The sequence below is a fragment of the Mercenaria mercenaria genome, chromosome 10 (assembly GCF_021730395.1).
Source record: "Mercenaria mercenaria strain notata chromosome 10, MADL_Memer_1, whole genome shotgun sequence".
NCBI lineage: Eukaryota > Metazoa > Mollusca > Bivalvia > Venerida > Veneridae > Mercenaria > Mercenaria mercenaria.
In genome coordinates, this window is record NC_069370.1 from 21,616,818 (window position 1) to 21,639,451 (window position 22,634).

The following is a 22,634-nucleotide window of genomic DNA, read 5'->3' on the forward strand; positions in this document are numbered from 1 at the left end:
ATATGTATCTTCCTTCAGTTGTACTGGAATTGTATGATTTGTAAATTGTGTCCATTGTCGTAAAAACTGTCTGGATATCGCATAGCTTTTTTCGACGGATAATATTCTAGTTCAACCATGTCGTTAACTTTCACCTTTTTTGTTCGTAGGTAAAAAAAACCACCGGATTATTGATATATTAAGGAAAAAAGGGGAAACAAAATGAAAATACATTTATGTAAATGTCGTAAGATATAAATTTTGAAAAAATTAGCAAATGAATATAACTTTCCACGAGTTTAGTGCATTATCTTCAAGACAATGAAAGTCGTTTAAATTTATTTCATGAATTGCCTTTTTATAACGAATTTGATACAACAAATTCAACGTTCCGGTTACGCTTGCGAAACAGATTTCCAAGTGTTTGTTTTCATTGAAAGAAAATATAAGACTAGCATAATTCATAATATATTACAATTGTAGATTGTTTTTTCTAAAAAAGATTTATGAGTATACAAACTTCCTGTTTCAGATCTTTCAAGTGTCTTTGTGACAATAGCTTAACCCTTGTATTTTAAATGTTTGCGGCTTTAGAAGTCGTTTTATGTACCATGACAACCACAAAACGTTTCTTTCCTCTTAGACCAGTGTCATTTTTATATTTTGGCTCTTTTTTTTGGGGCCCATGGATCCAGTTAAGCCAGTGCTATAACTGGTCTGATTCTGATTTATCATCAATGGAAAACTATTATTGATTACGATATGACAGAGTAAACTGTCAAAAGTTGTCTAGATTCGTTATGGCCATGGACGATTTACAGTGAAAAATTCTAATGCAGTTACGCATCAAAGCACAGGAAATTTCGTTAAGACAATATATATATTTACATTTCAGAAAAAGCTCGGGAGTTTCCTTTTAAACAGCGAACGCTTTTGTTGTATAATAAATTCGGTAATAGACTCGTTTTCATAACGAACTGTGTCGGTCAAAAGTAGATAATATGTCCCATTTGGAAATATTGTGTAAATTTGTATTTGACAGGAAGTGTTGCCATGGATTTCTTTTTTGTTCGCTTCCCATTCCAGTATGGCTTTTTTGAATTACTTGTGTCAGGCGTAAAAGTAAATAAAACATTTTTTCCCCAGTATGGTCGGTTGTTCAATACTCAGGCGTCCCCCATTGGTCAACGTTGAATATTCTACAAGAAATATACAGTTTTATACTTTTTTCCCATTGTAAAATAGAATATGTATAATGAACAACCTTTAAAAAACTCTATTCTGAATTTAAACTAATCCCAATAACATGCGCAATGTAGCAGTCATTGCTTGTCATTATAGCTCTATACATACTCTGCACATACGAAAGTTTGAAGTATATGCCTGTACAAATCCCGATGCGGATTCATACTACGTCAAATATCGTGATGATGGTGGTTGAGAGTGGGGCGGCGATGAATTTTGCAGGGAGTTGGTGTGAGGAGTGATGCAGCCAAAAAAGTACTCAGAACTTTTTAGTCGCCTTTATGATCATGAAACCGGTAATACAGTGATTCTAATTACTATTATTTATTTTTTGTTTAAAAAGGTCATGAGTTGTGTTTTACTATAAATAAAATCTGAAATGTAGATCCCTGGGAAAACCGATGAGAACAAAGCAAACAAGTGAAAATTGCAGGTCGGTTTGATTGAGTCTGTTCGTGAGCGTAATGGAAAATGCAACACTGTCCACGCCCCCTAGCACCGGTATAAGCAGTATTCAATCTTCAAATCTAAATGAGTTGAAATCAATGATCCAGAAGGACCGAAGAGAGGAAGTGGGGGGCGACATTTTACGGCCGCCAATAGCACTTAAAACCCGCTGTTGTGAAGTAAATAAAATCTGGAAAGTAGATCCCTCGGAAGCCCCGAAAAACAGGTAAACTGTGAAAATTGCAGACTCGGTTTGATCGAGTTTCTTATGAGCAGACTAAAAATGCAACACTGCCCACGCCCTAACACCGACAGAAGCAGTATTAAATCTTCAATTTAAATGGGTTGAAATCAATGGCCCGAAAGACCAGAAAATATAACAACACTGAGATGAATCGGGCAAGTTTTTACGACCGCCACACAAGCCACTTGACTTTCACTGTTTTGAAGTAATAAAATCTGGAAAGTAGACCCCTCAAAAGCGCTGAGAACAAGGAGCAATCAGCGAATAATTTGAATCAAATGGAAAAGTTTGGGCGATGCTTTCCTTCACCCTGTATTTTAAATAAATGTCCGTAAACTCCAGAAACCAAGGGTATCGGACATTATCAGTACTGTTAACGAAAAGGCAGCCAATTTTTTTTTCGGAGATAAAAATGAAACTAACTAAAAATGATAGAGACAATAATTTTAACATCCCTATTAAAAAGACCAATTCTAACATGATCCGATACATTTTCCTATTAAACAAAGAAGGCTGAAAACAGTGAATTATTATACAACAATTCACTGTTCTGACGTCACAATCATTACGGCATGGCGTCAAACGGCATAGCGGCGCACTGGAAATGAAACAAATTGAAAACGGGCAAATATTTAATGAATGCCGTCAAGGATTTTAACATTAAGTCGTAGTAACGTGTGAATGAAATCATTGTTTGTCGTTCCCGATGCGTATTATTATATCATTATTAATTCCTTCGCTTCTGAACTCCAAACAATTGATTTTTCAGCGACAAATCACTAAATGAGATATATTATTTTAATTCTAACCGACCTATTCATTTTTTTTATTAAACAAAGAAGGCTGAAACAGTGAATTATTAAAATTTAAAGTGTTAGAATCGAAATAATATATCTCTTTTAGTGATTTGCTCTTGAATAAATCATTTTTGTCATTCAGATGCGTTTTATTTTTATCACTCGGGCTGCGCCCCCGTGATATAATTCCTTCGCGCTGAACCCGAACAATTATTTATTCAGCGACAATCATTAAAAGAGATATATTTTTTTCTTTAAAAATTTTTATCATTAAAAGGTGGAACAGTTTTATGCAAACTAGAGTTTGGTTCTTAAGTGCGGACCAGATACAAATTTCCCAAACACATCTTTAATATAGAATAACAGAAGGGACCACAATTCATTCATACTTACCACATTTTTTAATTCCACATATGTTCCAAGATGTTGACATTTTACCAGTAAAGCACCAGAGATTTTTATCTTTGTCCGGATTACGGCAGTAGTTCGCTGCGTCAGCAACAGTAGCGTCAGGGAAAATTACTAGCTAATCTAAAATCGTTTATCAAAAGAATCCATCTTTCCACGCATCCCATTAATAATCTTTGTTGATGACCCTCATAGCGGCTGGGTGTGGTCCTGTAACAGTCTAATGGTATACCCGGAAAATTATATAAACTAAAAAGAAATATCTTGATTTAGGTGAAATTTCTACATAATTATGATCCCTGATCTATATCATATGAAAAATTTGGGGGTGCATTTACAAAACGAATGTAAGGGTAAAGACGTTGCTTTTTTTTGTAAATTTATTCAAGCCAAATCAATATTGCTACAAATGTTCTTACCTAAGAACTATTGTTTTTAGAAAATCTAAAGCATATGTATGTAAAACAACAAGAAAAAATGAATAAAGCGTGCTTTGATATAACAGGCGATTTCCACGTTGATCATTATAAATTTGTATATACATTTTGTACGTGCTGTCCAAACTATTCTTGGACACCTGCATAACTGGAAGGATGATGTTTGAGCAAGAACTAAATTTAGTCAGTACGACAAATGTCGTCGTCCACAAAACTGAACTGTTATTCTACATTATAATTCAGGCTATTAAAGGACTTTATAATTGTTGCATACAATTAATATAAAATAATTATTCAAATTAAGCATTTAAAACAATCTGCGATTTAAACAAACATATTCAGGTATTTGTTTTCGGGATTCTGAGAGCCTCTAATGGATGAAAATAGGTTTCGCTAAAAGGCGTTCATTTTAAATACCATGGACTGCTGCAAACATTGTCAGTAGTGTTAGTCAGCTGTAACATTATCTTAACATTCAGCTTTAAAATTCAATGTTTTACACTCTACGTTACTTGGGAACCTGAAATGAAATATGTTTAAAGTGATGTTTGGAAGAATCATTTTTATGTGCCTGTTTTCACAATTATTTAGTTGTTGTTTAACATTTTGAATTATTTCACTTTTTTAAGTTTGAATAATATGTCAGTAGAAAACTAATTGTACTATCGCATACTTCTGTCTAGACCTGATACTATCTCATGTTTCGGACGCCCATATACTATGTCATACAGTTGCTATCCCTTGAAAACAGCAGAATGACTCTTTCTGCAACCTGTATGTCGAAGGTCGGGTGGTTTACCAGGTGTCTGCCCGTAATGAATTTGTGCACGGAGGGGCTTGGGTCTTCTTCCACCCTCAAAGCTGGAAGTTTGCCATATTTACCTATGCATGATTGTGTCGGCGCGACGTTAAACGCAACAAAACAATACAAAGACCCTGTTTATCACATATTCGAGGCACCTAAGGGAAACTTATACCATATCACAAGTTTCTTTTCATACCATAATATGTAAGATGTCAACGTGTGACTCGTTAAACCACCACGACTGTTCAGGAGTGTGAATATCTTATATTCAACATAACTCCTACTAAAATTGTGCTTATCTTTATCTTCAATGTGTAACTGAACCCATACATTTAACTTATTTCACCGACATTTTGAGGTTCACTGCATGTTCTGCTTTTCCAATACTTAGATTTCTGATAACTTCGCTGTTGTCTGTATCTCTTTCTTTCTTTTTCTTTTTTTCAATTGTGTTAGATGCTTGCATTTACTTAAATCTGTGTACTTTTCGGAACATCTTCCACCCATATCTCCCCCGTCACACATTTTTGACGCCCCCAACCCACACCCCCCCGCACCCACCCTCCCAAAAAAAAAGATCCGACAAACTTCTACAGCTTAATGCGCACCTTTATATTCTTTCCTTTTTTCAAAATGTGATTGATGATTCTCCTGTAGCATCTCTAATCTCTGAATTAAGTGCGCATTTTATTGAATTACTGTTTGTTTTTTTTTTTTTAAACTGCAATTCATGAAAAACCCAAGCATTTATTTTTAATCTCCGATATGTTTGCATTTTCTCTAACAACAAATAAAAACTTGTTCATTTACCGAAGTTCTCTTAATTGTCTTTTCGTAATTGACTTATTTATTTACCTGAAATAGTAATAATTTCTCTGTTACTATATCTGATTCTTCCTTCGTTTTTTGAAAGTTTCAGTTTATTCAACCGTATGAATTTACTTATATCCTCTATAGTTTTGCATCTTTCTCTACTTCTTATAAACGGATTTATTTGGTTGCGTCAGATATGCTTTCAAAAAATCTTCTCAATGACATAGAATTACTAGGTGACCCACAACATAGGTAACAGGATTTTTGTGAATTTTGCAAAAAGAAAAAGAAAAGAAAAAATATAAAGGGACATGTTACAATGACACAGAGACGGATGTTTTATTCAACCGCGGATGCATGTATTAGTTATTACGGGAAAACCTCCGTGTCCGAGTACATGTACTTAAAGTCGCTGACTTCGAATCACTTACCCTTCACCGCTGTGGCTCGAAAACCGCTTTCGGTGTAGAATTCTTTCATGTGAAGAAGCCCTCCCCGTTGGCTTGCGAAAGTCCTGTACTGAAATACTGTTGGGGGGTATCTGGAGGCACCCTCCCCCTTGAAATTCCCCAAAAAATTACCATATGACCTATAGTTCTGTTGGTAGGACGTTAATCAACAAATGGGGTAATATTTTTTTAGGCTAATACCTGGACATGTAAATACTAATACGTAAGCCTGTGCGATACAGTAACCCGTTGAGATGTTGTCATAATTATGTTACTGTTGAGACACAACTTACGCGGAAACGTTCCTCTATCACCTTCAGATTTTAAAGCGAATATTTTTTTTACTTTCGCCCTTTAAACAAATTTATAATAAAATTATTCAGATCTTACATGTCTATTAAATGAGCCGCTTAACAAAAAAAGTGTTTCGTTTTTTACTATAAATACGAAAGGTTAAGGTATACAGACTAATGATGGAGGTGCGTGTTAATATGCTTTCGATTTCATTTTCCCCGTCGAGCATTTTAATTCTTTTCATGTACTGCATATATAAGAAGATGTCTGTTTTGTAGCACACAGCATATTTGTTGTCTAACCCTTTCGCAGCTGTCTATGATTTGTCAGTCGGAACACGTGAAATACTCTATTAAGGGATTCTTAAACCCGGGTGAGCTGCTTGACATCAGCTTCTTGTCCGTATGACGTTATTCTTGGTTTTCTCATTTTAAAGAGTACATACGTATCTGTTTTTGTGCTTTTCATACTATGCCTTCTGTAAACATAAAACGCGTTTACAGATTCTTCTTGGCGACACCAACTTCCTCTAGTTTCCAATCAATTGAAATGTTTTAATACGTTCTTAGTAAATAGTAAACCATTGCCATTATTCATTTCACGTGGCGGCGAACAATGGCAAACGACTTGGCACGCACAGGAAAATTATCAGTGTGTGTCGAAAGTACCGAAAGGGAACTTTTTTCCTCGGAAATTACCAACTAAAAGTGCACGTTTTTGCTCTGGATATGTAGTGTTTTATTTCATATTTATTTCATATTAATTTACACATACATTTTAACTGAACCTAGTAGGACAGGCAACTCAATATCTCGAAATATCCATTCATTATTACAAAATCTTACTTCGTGTTTTCCATGTCTTATCCCGTATTACAAAACAATCGTTCTTTACAGTGAAATACCGCTATACTAAACCAAGTTTTACAAGTAAAGGAGAATGGCATTGTTCACGTTTGAAAAAATATCTTTATATTGCATTAACACAGTGTTAACAAGACAGTAACCGAGACGCTATATCGTTTCCCGTCTCCTTTTTCTCGTCGTCGTCATCATCCGCATCATCAACAGCAGCAGTAGAAGCATCATCATCATCATAATTATCATCATCATCGCCATCATCATCATCAGTATGTTTTAAAAATTATTTTAGAATTAAAAAGCGTACATACCTCTTCAGGAGATACATGTGGAAAATGATTAAAACGGTTCCGGGAAAAACCCACCATAGTAGTGCCCTTGTAAAAACATTTAACCACAATCACGTTTTTGTTATCTGAGTTTAATATCTCATGGTAACTTCAAGTAAAACGGGATGTAATTGTGCAGAATTTGAAGTATTAATTAATAAGATGCAAAAGAGTAATTTCATTTTTTCTCAAGTGCCATATCTTCTAAAAACAATTGGAAAAATTAGGTTTTTCCCTTTACAATTAATGATTGTGCATAGGGTCTTGTATGTGAAATCTAAACTTTAGATATTCATTCGAGAGAACATGAAACTAATTCAGTTCCCTCTGCAGTTGATGTTAAATAATTAGATCATTAGACATATTTATTATAAATATGTAAAACGATGCATTTCGAGTGAAAGAATATTCTTAAATTTTCCAAGCCATTTTAAAAGAAATGCAATACTTGAAGGAAACGCTTTTGAGAATGTGTGATCTTAAAATGCGTACACATCCTCTACGTGCACGTGCGCGTCGTTTTATCATTCCTCTTTTAGGACAGGCAATGAGCTACATGTTTAGATTGGTAGACGAGTCTTCCTTAGAGAGTATTTACAAAATTTTTAAGACCCTTGCGAATGCCAAACAAAACTTATACATATGGCTAAGAACAATATATCGATTTTGAATATTTCTCGATAAACGTCTAATTAGTGAAAAAGACAGGCTATTATTGAACTGATAGGCTCACTGCATTCATTAGACAATAAATTAGATGACATTGTAGAAAATTTCAATAACGAGATCCAAGAAAAAAATTATTTCTTAGATTTGTACCTGATACTTGACCTCATTATCGAAGAAATCAAAGGTAACACCTGAACGATCAGATAAATTTTGTAAATTTAGTAACAATATCACCGACTGTGATATCACTTTTTATACTTTTTATAAGCATTTATAGTCTACCATGATTTTGGACGATGATAAAATCATAATTATTTTGTCCATACGATTATCAGATACTTACGAAGTTTAACAGGCCTTTAACTTACCTGTACCTTTCTGTGCGAATATACAGTTCTGTTCTGTTAAAAGTTTGTGTGGGTATTTGATATTCTCAGAGAAGAAGAAGGAAGTGGATATTGAAATGGCTTCGATGCCGGAAAGTAACACCGGTCAGAATAATTCTTCTGAAGGGAGAACAGCATTTCCTTCATCTCGACAGAGCTTTTCGGTTGATTTATCCAAGCATGGATAAATTAGATGTTCAAGAAGAACTTTGAGTAGTAATGGATTAATAGACATAGAAACTGTTATTATGTATATATGTCACCGATGTGTCTTTTTGTGTATCGGCCTATGCCATAGTACTTATTATTGTGGTGTTGATATATACATGTATACTATGGCGTTTATCATAGATGGGTCGTAGGTTCTCACCGCAAGGTAGAGAAACAACAGGATCTGTAAAATATATGTTAATAATATATTTTAATAGATAATTAACAGCTGCGCTGATCGATAGATGTACAGACATCAATCATAAACATGGTCATGTGAACATATTTATCAAATGCAATGTAAACATACATGTATAATAATGACAACTATGACAATGACTGAACCGACGGACGACATTACAAAACATCTTGGAAACATGGTATAATCAGCACTAAGTTACATAAAAAGTATATGAACATTTAGAACAAAGTATAAGGAATAACATGACATAATTATTACCTGTAAAATATATGTTAATAATATATTTTAATAGATAATTAACAGCTGCGCTGATCGATAGATGTACAGACATCAATCATAAACATGGTCATGGTTGATATCGATGGATCGGTTTGTCAGCACAGTAAAATAATTAGAATAACAATAGAATAGTGATAGGAGTGCAAAGGTTACAAAGATATGGTAAGTATACTACGAACCACGGAGTAACGTTCCCTATCGTACTACAACTATCTACACTACATACTACGGACAGTATAAAGGGTCAAGATGGTCGGATGATATAAAACTTCAAGAATGAACCAGATTAATAGCGTTTTATTATTTATTAGTATAGTCTAATAAATCGACCTGTTACACATTTCCTCCCTCCGAGAAATGTCGTCCCCGACATTGCTATCTTTAAACATACAGAGAAAACTCCCGGAGAACGCACACGATAATTTATGGTAATACCTAATCTCCACAAGTGCCTTTAATCTGAAATAGAACTAGTCAGAAAATATGGTTAAAGATGAATTCATAATTTTTATATTGTCCATATACAATACCTGTAAAATACAACATCAATAATACAATAATACTACATCAAAACAAAAATCACATACAAAAGGTTACGTAATACATAGATTAACAGTTAAATAGACATACGTGCAGACAGGAGGACAAACAAACCAACGGACGGACAAACAAACAAGTATACAGACAGACAGACAGACAGACAAATAAAAACAAACAAACAGACAGACACATAGACAGACGAACTGACAGACGGATGGACAAACAAACAAACAAACAGACAGACAGACAGACGGACGGACGGACGGATGGACAAACAAACAAACAGACATACAGACGAACGTACAATGAATCTGAAATGAAGAATCTTAAATTAGTGCATACAAATGAAATCATGAATATCACTTTGAGTCCTTTTTTTCGGAATGCCATGGTAAAAATGAACTGCATTCGTATGGTAAGTATAACATGGTAAAACAAATCGACTGGCAGCATGCATGCGAACAATATATATAATAGAAGGATTACGTAACACGTTACATCAATACATCATTCAAATGTTACATACAGATTGGTATCATTCATATGAGGTACATTTGTATACAGTATATGATATGGAACTTGTCCTTTACTTAATTGGACAGTGTAACAGTCTATAAGAACACAACAGATTCCCTTGGTACAGTGAACGTGTGTTGGCCAACTATGAACTCGCCGGCTGTCATCCAAGATGGCGGTTTACGTTGCTTCCGAGGCAGAAGTCCTGGTTCTCCTAAGCGGCGGCGATGAGGTGGACGGTAGGTCATAGAGCGTTCTGTTTCAGAAGTGTCCGAAGTGTCTGATGAACTCCTAGAAGAAAATGACACATCATTTGGTGTACTTGACGAACATTCTTGTGGATCTTTGACAGATGCTGAATGGGGAACAGTAGTTCTGTCTGGTACAGGTAAGGATACGAATGGCAACAATAGATTTCTGTGAAGGGTTTTGGTCCTGCCTTCACCGTCTTTTCGTCTGACGACAAAAACTGGTAGGTCATCACTGGGTTTTCGTTCAACGACATAAACATTTTCTTCCCAGACATCAGCCAATTTGTGCTGCCCTTTAAGGCCCACGTTGCGCACTAAGATTCTGTCTCCCGGTATCAGCTTCACTTCCCGGACTTTGCGGTCTTAATAGTGTTTCGCCCGTTGACCACTTCGAAGCGCATTTTCGTTAGCTTTCTTATAAGCGTAACTGAGGTTTTCCTCCAATTGTCGCATGTAGTCGGATGGTGAGGAACCACCTATATGTTGGCGATTAAGACCTAGAAAGGCGTCGATTGCAAGTCTAGGGTAGCGACCGAACATGAGATGATAAGGACAGTAGCCTGTGCTTTCATGGCGGGTTGCATTGTATGCGTGCACTAATGCCGGAACCGCAGCCTTCCAGTTGTTCTTCTTGTCGTTTTCTAGAGTGCCGAACATTTGTAAAAGGGTAGAGTTGAAACGTCCGGGTTGTCCGTTGCATTGCGGGTGGTAAGGGGTCGTCCTTGTGCGCTTGATAACGGCAATTCGACATAATCTCTGTATAACACGGGACAGGAAATTTTGACCTCTGTCACTGTGTAACTTTTCCGGGAACCCGTAATGAACGAAGTAGTTGTCAAAGAGTACTCTTGCTGTAGTACGAGCCGTTTGATTTTTGGTGGGTATGGCCTGAGCATAGCGGGTAAAGTGGTCCGTTATGACAAGTACATTCTCGAAACCACCTTTGGAAGCCTCTAGAGACAAGTAGTCAATACACACGAGCTCCATTGGTGCGGAAGACTTTATATTGACCAATCCAGCAGCGAATCCAGGTGAGGTTTTACGGCGAATGCACCTGTCACAACGACTAACCAGTCCAGCTATGTCAGCATCCATACCCGGCCAATAGAAGCGTTCTTTGAGAAACGAGGTGGTACGATCTCTACCTTGGTGCCCCATGTCGTGGTGCAGAGCTTTAAAGATTGTGTCTCTCGCTACTTCTGGAAGTACGACTTGCTGGATCCGTTCACCATTTATAGTAGAATGGTGGATTAAAACTCCGTCTACGATCTCAAGTTGTTTCCACCCACGCAGATACTTTTTTGACCTCCGTTGATAATGAGGCTAAAACCTGCTTTGACGTTGGTCGGACTCCGGTCTTTACCAGCTCTCGAACTTTGGAGATGACGTTATCCGTACTATGTCCTTTGATCCAGTCTTCTGATTTTAACTCATTAATACCTGCAGCCATATCGACGCTTAATTACTGGTATCAATTTTCCGATACATTCCTGAGCCACTTATCAATTTATCTGCTTTGTATGCCTGTGGATTTTCACTGATAATCAATAATTGATAAGATCTAGGCATCCTTTGATCAAAATTAGGGACAAACATCTGTTTATAAAAGATAAATAAAACTGAAATTTTCACAACTGATACTACAATTCATGATCTAATCAATAATTTAAAATTTACTATTATTTTGATATGCAAAATTGCTTTACAGGTCAACTGAAGTAACATGAATATAGAAAACTGCAATATTCAAGAAAGATTGGACATAGAAAAACAGCCATTATTTGATTATTTTATATTTATTCAAATATCATCTATTACTAAACTTTAAAGCAAATGACATTATAAAAGAACAAAATCATACTTTATTTAATAAAATTAAAAATACTGAATAAAATAGAAAGATTCTGTGGTATAATAGAATGAGAAGATAAAACAGGCAATAATTCTAATTCCGATATTTTTTGATGACTATATTAAAACTAAACATGCTTAAATAATAAATATTTTGATTGTTTCGATCGCTTCCGGGTTTTATAAATCTTTAGAGTAAAATATTTTCATTGGTTGACTTTGACAGCAGTCCAATCGTTGGTACTCTTACAAACGTAAAATCACGTGACGCGGCATACAGTACTATCAGGCGGATAGCGCATTTATGCGATCCTCGGCATTCACGCCTGTTATCTCTTGACGGATAAATACGACATGCGGTACTCGATAAGAGTTAAAATGAAAGCATAAATGCGATCTGCGTCCTTAATGAGTTAATGCATAAGCTGCTAGAACAGAGTCGGGTATTGTAACGCCAGAGCCACCATTATCACTAAGTGATGACGGAAATTTACTCTGATATTGTGAGTGTACAGCATGCATAGACAGTATCGCTTTGACCACATCACCATCTAGATTCTAAAACTTAGAAGTACTATGTTGACGGGAAAGGGCGTCCGCGTCGACATTAGTTTTTCCACTACGATAGTCGATTGTGAAATCGTAGTTGGCAAGGGCTGCTTCCCAACGATGTCCACAGGCATCCAGTTTGGCCGTGGTTTTAATGTACGTCAGTGGATTATTGTCCGTCAGCACCTCGAACTTCGCTCCATACAAGTAATCGTGGAATTTCTCCGTTATGGCCCATTTCAGCGCGAGAAATTCCAGCTTACTTGCATGATAATTTCGTTCAGAGGGCTTGAGACTTCTACTGGCGTATGCAAAACACGGTCTATGCCTTTTTGTTCTTGATAAAGGACAGCACCAAGTCCGCTTTGCGAGGCATCTGTATGTAACTTGAAGGACTCGGTGTAGTCAGCGTAAGCCAAAACTGGTGCTGAAGTAAGCTTTTCAATTACAGTTGAAAATGCTTTTTGTTGGCTGTCACCCCAGACAAACGGTATCTTGCTGGACTTCTTGTCCTTAGTCATACCAACAAGTAAATCGTTTAAGGGTCGGACAATACTGGCAAATTTTGGAACGAACTTCCGATAATAGCCTGCAAATCCTAGAAATCGTCTAACTTCGATAACATTTCTGGGAATAGGCCAGTTCCTGACAGCTTCAATTTTCGCCGGATCGGTCTTTATGCCATCCTTCGAAACAACATGTCCCAAATAAGTGGTTTCATTCTCCAAGAATTCGCACTTAGATGGGTTCAGTTTCAAGTGATGATTCTTGAGACGTTCAAAGACCGACTCCAGACGTCCAAGGTGTTGCTCGAAGGTCTCGGAGAAGATAATGATGTCGTCAAGGTAAATTAGGCATTCTTTAAGGTTTATTTCGCCCATGCAACGCTCCATCAACCGCTGAAAAGTTGCTGGGGCGTTACAAAGGCCAAATGGCATTCTATTACACTCAAAGAAGCCCAAATTACCGACCTGGAACGCTGTCTTCTCCTTGTCCTTTTCATTCATTTCCACCTGCCAGTTTCCGGCCTTCAAGTCAAGTTTGCTGAAGTATTTTGCACCGGAAAGAAGATGGAGGGTGTCGTCAGTCTTGGGGATTGCATATGCATCCTTGTGGGTTCGGCTATTCAACTTGCGGTAGTCAAGACAGAAGCGAATTGACCCGTCCTTCTTCCTGACGATCACCACATTCGAGGAAAATGGGCCATGCGAGGGCTGAATCGCACCCATGGCTAACATCTCATGTAGATGTTCCCTAACCTCATTGATTAATGCCGGAGGGACTCTCCTGTATGGTTCCTTAAACGGTTTTTCATCCGTGAGCTTGATTTCGTGAGTTACAAGGTCTGTTTTACCAAGATCTAAAGATCCTTGAGAAAATACATATCTCCATTTATAGAACAATTCCTCAAGTTCTTCCTTCTCATCTGGTGGCAAATGATCTAAATCAACTTTAATAGTTTTGATGAATTCTTCTTTTCTCTCTTTTGTTTCGGACTGATCTCTATCTTTTGGCTGTTTAGATTCCTGTTGATTTTCATCTGGTTCCCAGGACCTTAAAACGTTAACATCTTGTAACTCACACAATACAGTCTTTGGCTTTATGTGTATTGTTTTGGCGGACATATTAAATATTCTAACCGGAACTCTAGTTGTTGATTCTTGTTTATCCAGCTTGACTATTCTCGGACAAACTCCTATTCTACTTGATGCTTCAGTAGATGGTTCCGTTACAACTGATTCATATGTTGACGATTTACGAACAAGGCCAGACAATGTAGTTGTAGCAAATGGTGGCAGCTCAATATTCTTGGTATTAGTGGATTTGACAACTCCTATAGGTTCTGTATTCATCACTGAGGTCAAAGCTATTCTCCATTCAGGTGTTAATCTGTTGTTGTCAATATTTGAAAGAAATCTAATGACAATTGTTCCAATCACTACAGGGACATTGAGACTGTACATGGTAGTTAGAACCACCAGCACTGGCACTGAATAAACTTCTTCACTGACATTAGGGACTTCGACGTCGACCTCAATATAACCACTGTATGGAATAACATCGCCCCCAGCTCCAGTGACAAACATACTACCAAGCTCTTCACATAAAGGTAATTCTGGTTTCGGATCCATATTCATATAAAACTTCTCACTCATAGTCGTGATCTTGGATCCACTATCTATCAGTGCCATAGTTTCAATTCCATTTATGAGTACATTTGACTCATTTGCTACACCTATCAACCTTTGAAATATATCTTTCTTATTAGGGCGTTTCTGTTCATTCTCTATTCGCCCATCCATAGAGAACTCTACTTGTTTAAAGGTTGCTGTTTATTTTCTAACTGATATCGGCCATTGTTATGCTGTTCTCTTTTACCATTATCTCTACCTCTTCCTCTATTAAATCGACCTCTGTATGGTCTTTGACCTCTTGGTTGTCCTCTGTTATACCTATAGGCATAATCACTTCGTCTATCTCTCTCTCCTTCAGATCTGCGTGTTTCATTCTCCTTCTTTAGATCTTCTGCTTTCTTGTCAAGCATTTCCATCTTCTCGATCAGTTTCTTCAACACATTTTCTGAATCATCTCTCTCCTGACATTCATCTTTATCTATGTTTTGTCGGTATTGTCTCGCTTTTGGAATAGTACCCTGCTTCTGTTTAGACCCGCTTCTTTTTTATTCTACTTTAATTTCATACTCTTTCGATCGCACTCTGTTTCTCAATTCTTCAAACCCTATAGTACTCTCGAAATGCACCCTTGTTGCATTTCTCAACTGTTCATTCTTAAGTCCTCTCCAAAATCTCTTTTTCAGCATTTCTTGTTTTTCTACTTTTGTAATCTCTGCCTTCCGTGAGGCCTGTAACAACATATCTTCCAATCATAAACCCCACTCTACTATCGTCTCATTCTCTTCCTGTTCTGCCATAAAGAAAGGACTTAGTATACTGTCCTTACTAGCTACGTTTCCAAAGGCATCTTCCATTTTAAGTAATATTTCTTCCACGGTAGTGTTTGGTCCAAGGTGCAGCATAATTCGTTTTGCTTGATCCTTTAAGGACTTTCTGATTGCTTGCATAACAACAATTTCCGAATAAGTGGCCTGTACACTCTCAACTTCCATTTTCCACTCTTCAAATGTTGCTTCATTTCTGGGCCTTAGTTCTGCTCCGGAATACTGTGTAAGGTTTAATTTAACATTTAAATTATCCTTCACACTCTCTAGCGTACTTGTGTATTTTGTATCATCTTTACTTTTAGCTACTTCTACCCGCTCTCTATTTATCTTATCTTTGGACTCTCCTTCTTTATACTCTTTTCTTTCAGTGTTCAACTCATCTTTTGATTTACTGTATAGCAACTCTTTCTTCACTTGTAATTCTCTGATTTGCTTATCTAAGTCATGAAGTGCTTGTTCACTTTCACTTAAGCCTTTTCCCTTTTGTTCACTACTTTCATTATTGTCTTTGGGCATTGTTTTCTCTTATTCTTTCTACATCTTTACATTTTAATTCTATTTCTTTCAATCCAGTACTTTTCTCTATTTGTATCATATCTACATCTCTGGTTTCACTGTTCAATTTTCCTTCTCTCATACTTAAGCTTTCTGCTTGTAGGCCTCTGGTAACGTCAATTATTTCCTCTTTCCTTTCGTGTATTTTCCTTTCCAAACTTTCTTCTCTGCGTCTTACGTCTGCTTCTTTCTCCTCAGTCATGCTTTCTCGTAATTTCATATCTTTTTCCAAACTATCAAACCTTTCTATCATTGTTCTTTCCATATCCTTCAATCTCTGTTCATATATTTTCATATCACGATCTCTTGCAATTAGCTTTTCCTCCCATTCCGTCTCCTTTCGTTTCATCATTACTTCTCGATTACTTATCTCCAATTCTCTTTCATGCAATATGGCCTTCATCATTTCTAATTCCTTCTTATCCTTTCTTTCTCTTTCTTCAATCTCTTTTAATCGTTTCTCTAATGTTGCTTCTTTCAGTTTCATTTCTCTTTCCACATTACTTTGTTCTATCTCGTGTCTCTTTTTACTTAACTCTGCTATCTCATCGTCCAACTTACTTCCAGACATCACTACTTCTTTTTCTTTATCAGTACTGGTCATATTAACTTTACTTTCATCATCATCACTTTTATCTCCTGTTCTTCCATGTGTTTTTAACTCTTGTTGACTCAAGATAACTCATCTTTCTTCTTAACACTTTCAATGAACTATCCAATCTCTTAAACATTTCACTTTCATCATCTTTTCTTTCCTTCTCCTTTGACTGTTTCTTTCTACTCCCAGTTGATGACAGAGATGTATTCAAACTTCCAGCTTTATCTCTTAATTCTATTCTACTTCTGTCTACTTTTCCTTGGTCTTCTGACCTTATACTCTTATCCCGTTCCGTTTTACTTATTTCCATCTTTTGCTTATCGATGCCACTCTTTTCTACAGTTTTCGTATCAACAACTTGTTCGATCTTACTCTCTTTCCTTATCTAATCACCAAGCATCTGTCTTTGTTCTTGTAATATTTCAAGTTCCTTATTCATATTTCTCCTCTTTATCCTTTCCTCTCTATCACTAGATCCTCCTGATGCCATTTTTCAATTACCTTGTTTTATACAAAACCGTCTTTAGTCTATTTATCTATATAACCCTATATGCATTCACAATAGGACGTGTTTATCTGTTTCTATACACAATGGTCCTTACTATTCACCATATTTCACGTATATATAATTGCCACGACATATTACTATTTTGACGGAATGTATAATACACTACACAACTATCTTCGTGTGCCACAATCACAATTATAGTACGTTATATTCTAGATTTCAAACACTAAACACCCGAGTTCTAGCACCACTTGCACACCATACTTTTATTAACAACACAGTTTAACACAAAGTATACAATAGGATACACACCGATTCAGTTATACAATATAAATTCTTACAAATGAATATATTCACAAATGTCCCGTAACATACACCATAGATTTCATATAACACACATATTGCTTCTATAACATAACACACATAACGCTAGAAGCACAATAGTATATCACCGTCTAATGCATAACTTTTATGTCACAACACACACACCATAGTATTTTACACAGTAGACTTAATTAAACATATCATTAATCATACACTGTCAACCAGCAAGAGAAAATTGTAATTACTGCTATACTCCGCCCCTGCAACAAAATAAATCCGTCCCTGGATTTACATCAAAAGTATTTGCCAAGATTGATCATCAAGGTATCAAGTAAATATAATACCCTTCAGTAACTTTCAGTAAGGTAGTAGTATATCTTTATCTGAAAAAAATACTTTTTACTAACACATGAATAATAATGTGTGATTATATGAAAAAAAATCCGTAAAAAAAATTTCAGCTCCAAGTTGGATTCGATCTCACACACCTATAAAATCTCGTCTATTTCAGTGGTTGTAAGCGCTGCGCGTAACCTACTGAGCTATAGAGGCACACATGCGCTACATACCTAAAAATCGATAATATACACCTTATACAAAAATTCAGGCAATTTCACCACAGATTTTTTTTTCGATAAAATATGACAATCAACGAGGGCTTAACTAACGGTACGACTTGCGCGGTGTCAGAATGATCACCATAAAAATATCCGACCGATAATTCGTCTAGAAGATTTTAAAATTTATTGTATTCAAAAATTTCTAGATGAAAGATACGCGTACATGTATATGCGAGGCTGTTTAGTTTATATAATGTTTAGTGTGAGGGGTTGGATTTTTCCGCCGCTATCACTAAACAGTATTTCTGGTTGAACTCTTGAAACTTGTAAAAGTTCTAAGAGATTTGTTCGAATATCACAATTCTAAATACTGTTAACGGAGACTTATATATTTAAAGCGTCCGGTGACAGTAACTTTAGGAATACAGTACTGTTTATTTATTTATTTATTTTTTTTGCCGAGCTCGGAATAAAACAGGGAAACCTTTCAAGTTACACAGGACTAGGAAATCTACGTTGAAAATATCACTCTATCCACTATCATACACTACAGTATACAAAAATGGCTCTACCGCTTTGGTTAGTGTTAGATAGAGAGAAGACAATAGGGATGAAAAGAATAATTCAGTGTGCAATGTAAATAAAGTTGACCCCAATAAAAATCACAATAGGATAATACGTCATTTCATACCTATCAGACGACAAAAATGTACACAGCAGACAGGTAATGCAAGATAACACAGGTAACGAACCAATCATGTGTAAGGGCAAAATCTAGTACACACATGTGATACCTGTCAAATTCAAGTGTCAAGTGTAAACAATTGAAACTAAATAAAACAGCTCACCAATACTTGTCCGTCGGAACTTCTATTTAATAAAAAAACACAATATATCCGTATAGGTTCACAGTCAATATGTGTCCATGCAAATATGGCACAAGAAATATAAATTATCGTTACAATATGCATCCATCAAAACAATGGCACAAAACGAAAGTCCACAAAGTTGTTGTCACCTGGTCCTAGGGTCGTGTTGTATGAGATCCTGAAGTCCATGCGATCGCTGTCCCCGAGTTGGCAACGGTCTAGTGACGTCAACAATATTGCTAGCTTGCTAATAGTCTGATGTGCACACTATTTTATCTCCTCTTAATGAATTAAAATAATTCCAGTTTACGTGTTGAATATGTTACACGTACATGTTGAATATGTTACATGTTGTAAACAATCACAACGAATCGTCCAACATCGTAACGATCCTCTGTCAACTCTGATAGTCCATGCTATATCTGTCAAACGACAGCAATTACTTATTCCATGTATAATCCATACTGTCTCTCTAATTTCTGCGATGGCTTGTTGGGCGCCAGTGTCACCGATGTGGCTTTTTGTGTATCGGCCTATGCCATAGTACTGAATATTGTGGTGTTGATATATACATGTATACTATGGCGTTTATCGTAGATGGGTCGTAGGTTCTCATCGCAAGGTAGAGAAACAACAGGATCTGTAAAATATATGTTAATAATATATTTTAATAGATAATTAACAGTGCGCTGATCGATAGATGTACAGACATCAATCATAATCATGGTCATGTGAACATATTTATCAAATGCAATGTAAACATACATGTATAATAATGACAACTATGACAATGACTGAACCGACGGACGACATTACAAAACATTTTAGAAACATTGTATAATCAGCACTAAGTTACATAAAAAGTATATGAACATTTAGAACAAAGTATAAGGAATAACATGACATAATTATTACCTGTAAAATATATGTTAATAATATATTTTAATAGATAATTAACAGCTGCGCTGATCGATAGATGTACAGACATCAGTCATAAACATGGTCATGGTTGATATCGATGCATCGATTGGTCAGCACAGTAAAATAATTAGAATAACAATAGAATAGTGATAGGAGTGCAAAGGTTACAAAGATATGGTAAGTATACTACGAACCACGGAGTAACGTTCCCTATCGTACTACAACTATCTACACTACATACTACGGACAGTATAAAGGGTCAAGATGGTCGGATGATATAAAACTACAAGAATGAACCAGATTAATAGCGTTTTATTATTTATTAGTATAGTCTAATAAATCGACCTGTGACATATAGTTTGTTGCTAATTGATGTTAATGACACTTTATCATGTATTGAAATGTTATTCAACGTGTTTTTGAGGAATATAATCTTAACTTAGCTAAGGTAAGGTTGTACATATTCCGTTAATTGGACTTACCCAGGACAATAACCGTAATAATGTTAAGACGCCAAAGATAACCTGTATATAAGTTACTGTGAACGTTTGTAAAGTTGGGGAAAAACATGATTACACATGTCCAATAAGTTCGATGAACTCCCCAGGAATATGAAATTACTGGAACAAGTGATGACAGAAGGATTCGGGTACGGTTACCTTATAAAAAGTAAAAAGACAAATTCAAAGAAATGTTTTACTTCTTAATTTATTGCGTTGGGTTTAACGTCGCACCGACACAATTTTAGGTCATATGGCGATTTTCCAGCTTTGATGGTGGAGGAAGACCCCTCCGTGCATTATTTCATCACGAGCGGGCACCTGGGTAGAACCACCGACCTTCCGTAAGCCAAATGGATGACTTCCTTACATGAAGAATTCAACGCCCCGAGTGAGGCACGAACCCACATCGATGAGGGGCAAGTGATTTGAAGTCAGCGACCTTTACCACTCGGCCACGGAGACCCCACGAGAAATGTTTTACACTTCTATAAAAGCCTCAATCGTAACAACATATTTTGCGCTCTATGCTATATACATGTATCATTATTGATATCATTTTGGACCTACTAAGTGCACTCATTCCACTTTTGTGACAATTGGAAGATGTGTTACGTACACGTTTACATTATAATAACAACGAACAAAATCAACTGTCGGCTCACAAACTCATACTTTTACTACGTGTGACGTCGAGACTCTGACGAATATATTACCATTATAGAGAGTTTGAGATTTCAACCTTCGCCTTCCCCTTCAACGTCTCTCATATATATTTGGGGTAAAACGTCACCAATATGCGTGTATTTTATATATATCAGACGTTGCTACTAAAGTTTTCCATGTAATTTCAAGTAAGCCTAAGACTTCGTTTTATTACTATGTGAAATAAAAAGCTTAGTTTCAGGATTTCTGCTTATTAAGTTATTCGATTATCCATATGTATAACTGGACTAAATTTGATGCGAAACACTATCAATAAGTATAAGAATATTGAAGTTTTGTTTGGCTAATGATTTTAACTAAATACATTGAATTGAACCTGGAAGTATGAAGTTATCAATTGATTTTGAGAAACTTTGAGATTTTGTTCAAACTTTAACTTCTACGGCATATTTGTGTCCTCAGGCGGTATTGATTATACCAGATGGGCCTTTTTGTCGTAAGAAGTGAAGTTTTGAACGTCCGAAGATGTGATATCACGAAAGTCAAAACTTCAGTCTTTGTACATCTACTCTGTCCACATACACGGCATCAAAGACTGAAATCTGGATGGAGGCACATGGCATGACAGTCATTTTACTTGAAAAATGAATGATAACGCGCGATTATCATTTGGTGGAACATTTTATTTTAACTTTCAAATAGAATCAATCCGTTTCTGTCGGACACTTAATAAGACAATTGCGTTTTAATTATGAACATAAAATGGTACTATTGAGACGGATTTTTTTTTGAAATATCAGACAATTTTTGATTTATGATATCATGATGCGAGAGGTTTCCTGTTAGCCGTATGGGATAGCTCCATTCTTTACATGCACGGACCCAGAACATGGCAGAGAGGCATTTGGGTCAATCCCCCTTTGATTCTTACATTTTACAAAGAAAATCGATCTTGAAACTCGATGTGACTACCCTCCCCCTCCCCACGCCCCTGAATGTGTGACCCCCACCCCTCTTAAAGTTTGTGTCCCTCTAATCAAAATTCCTTGATCTGCACATGCTTTACTTATGAAATAGTATATTCAAACAAATACGTGTATATGCCCACATGTTATTTTGTGCGACAATTTTCGTCTCCACCTAACAGTTCTTGACTGTTTCGCTAGACACATGGTGATTTGTCACGATTATATTGTGCTGTCTGAGAGTTTGGTATTATACAGAGTCAAACTGAGTTACATCATGCCAAAACGTATGATATCACGAGAGTATCTTACATTTGTTTCAAATCGCTTGTTAAATGTATTCATAAATTGTGTATATTGGCTCATGTTATCAAATATATCTTTTAAAAGGTTAGATTTTCAACAGAAACAGTCTACAAGTAAAACGCGTCTTTTAAGGAATTCGATGTACAAAGTACCAATTCAAAGTAAAAAAAAACTTTAAGAAAAAGTATGAAATACTAGTCAACAGCCTGCGATGATTATGTTAATTGATATGTTTTTATTTTATTTTCATTTCTAAAACCTCTTGTAAAAGTCCCGCACTTTCGGACAATTGATATCAAAATGCACGATAAAAAACGATCATAATTACAGATAAATTGAA

General features: G+C 36.1%; 1 protein-coding gene across 1 annotated transcript; it reads right to left on the minus strand.

The window, feature by feature from the left end:
• Positions 1-15,444: 15,444 nt before the first annotated feature.
• On the minus strand, positions 15,445-16,681 carry LOC123560898 (trichohyalin-like). Its single transcript, XM_053516807.1, has 2 exons — positions 16,069-16,681; positions 15,445-16,028 (listed from the first exon to the last, which is right to left on the minus strand). Exons 1-2 carry the CDS (start codon positions 16,679-16,681, stop codon positions 15,445-15,447), a joined length of 1,197 nt encoding a protein of 398 aa, XP_053372782.1.
• Positions 16,682-22,634: the final 5,953 nt, after the last annotated feature.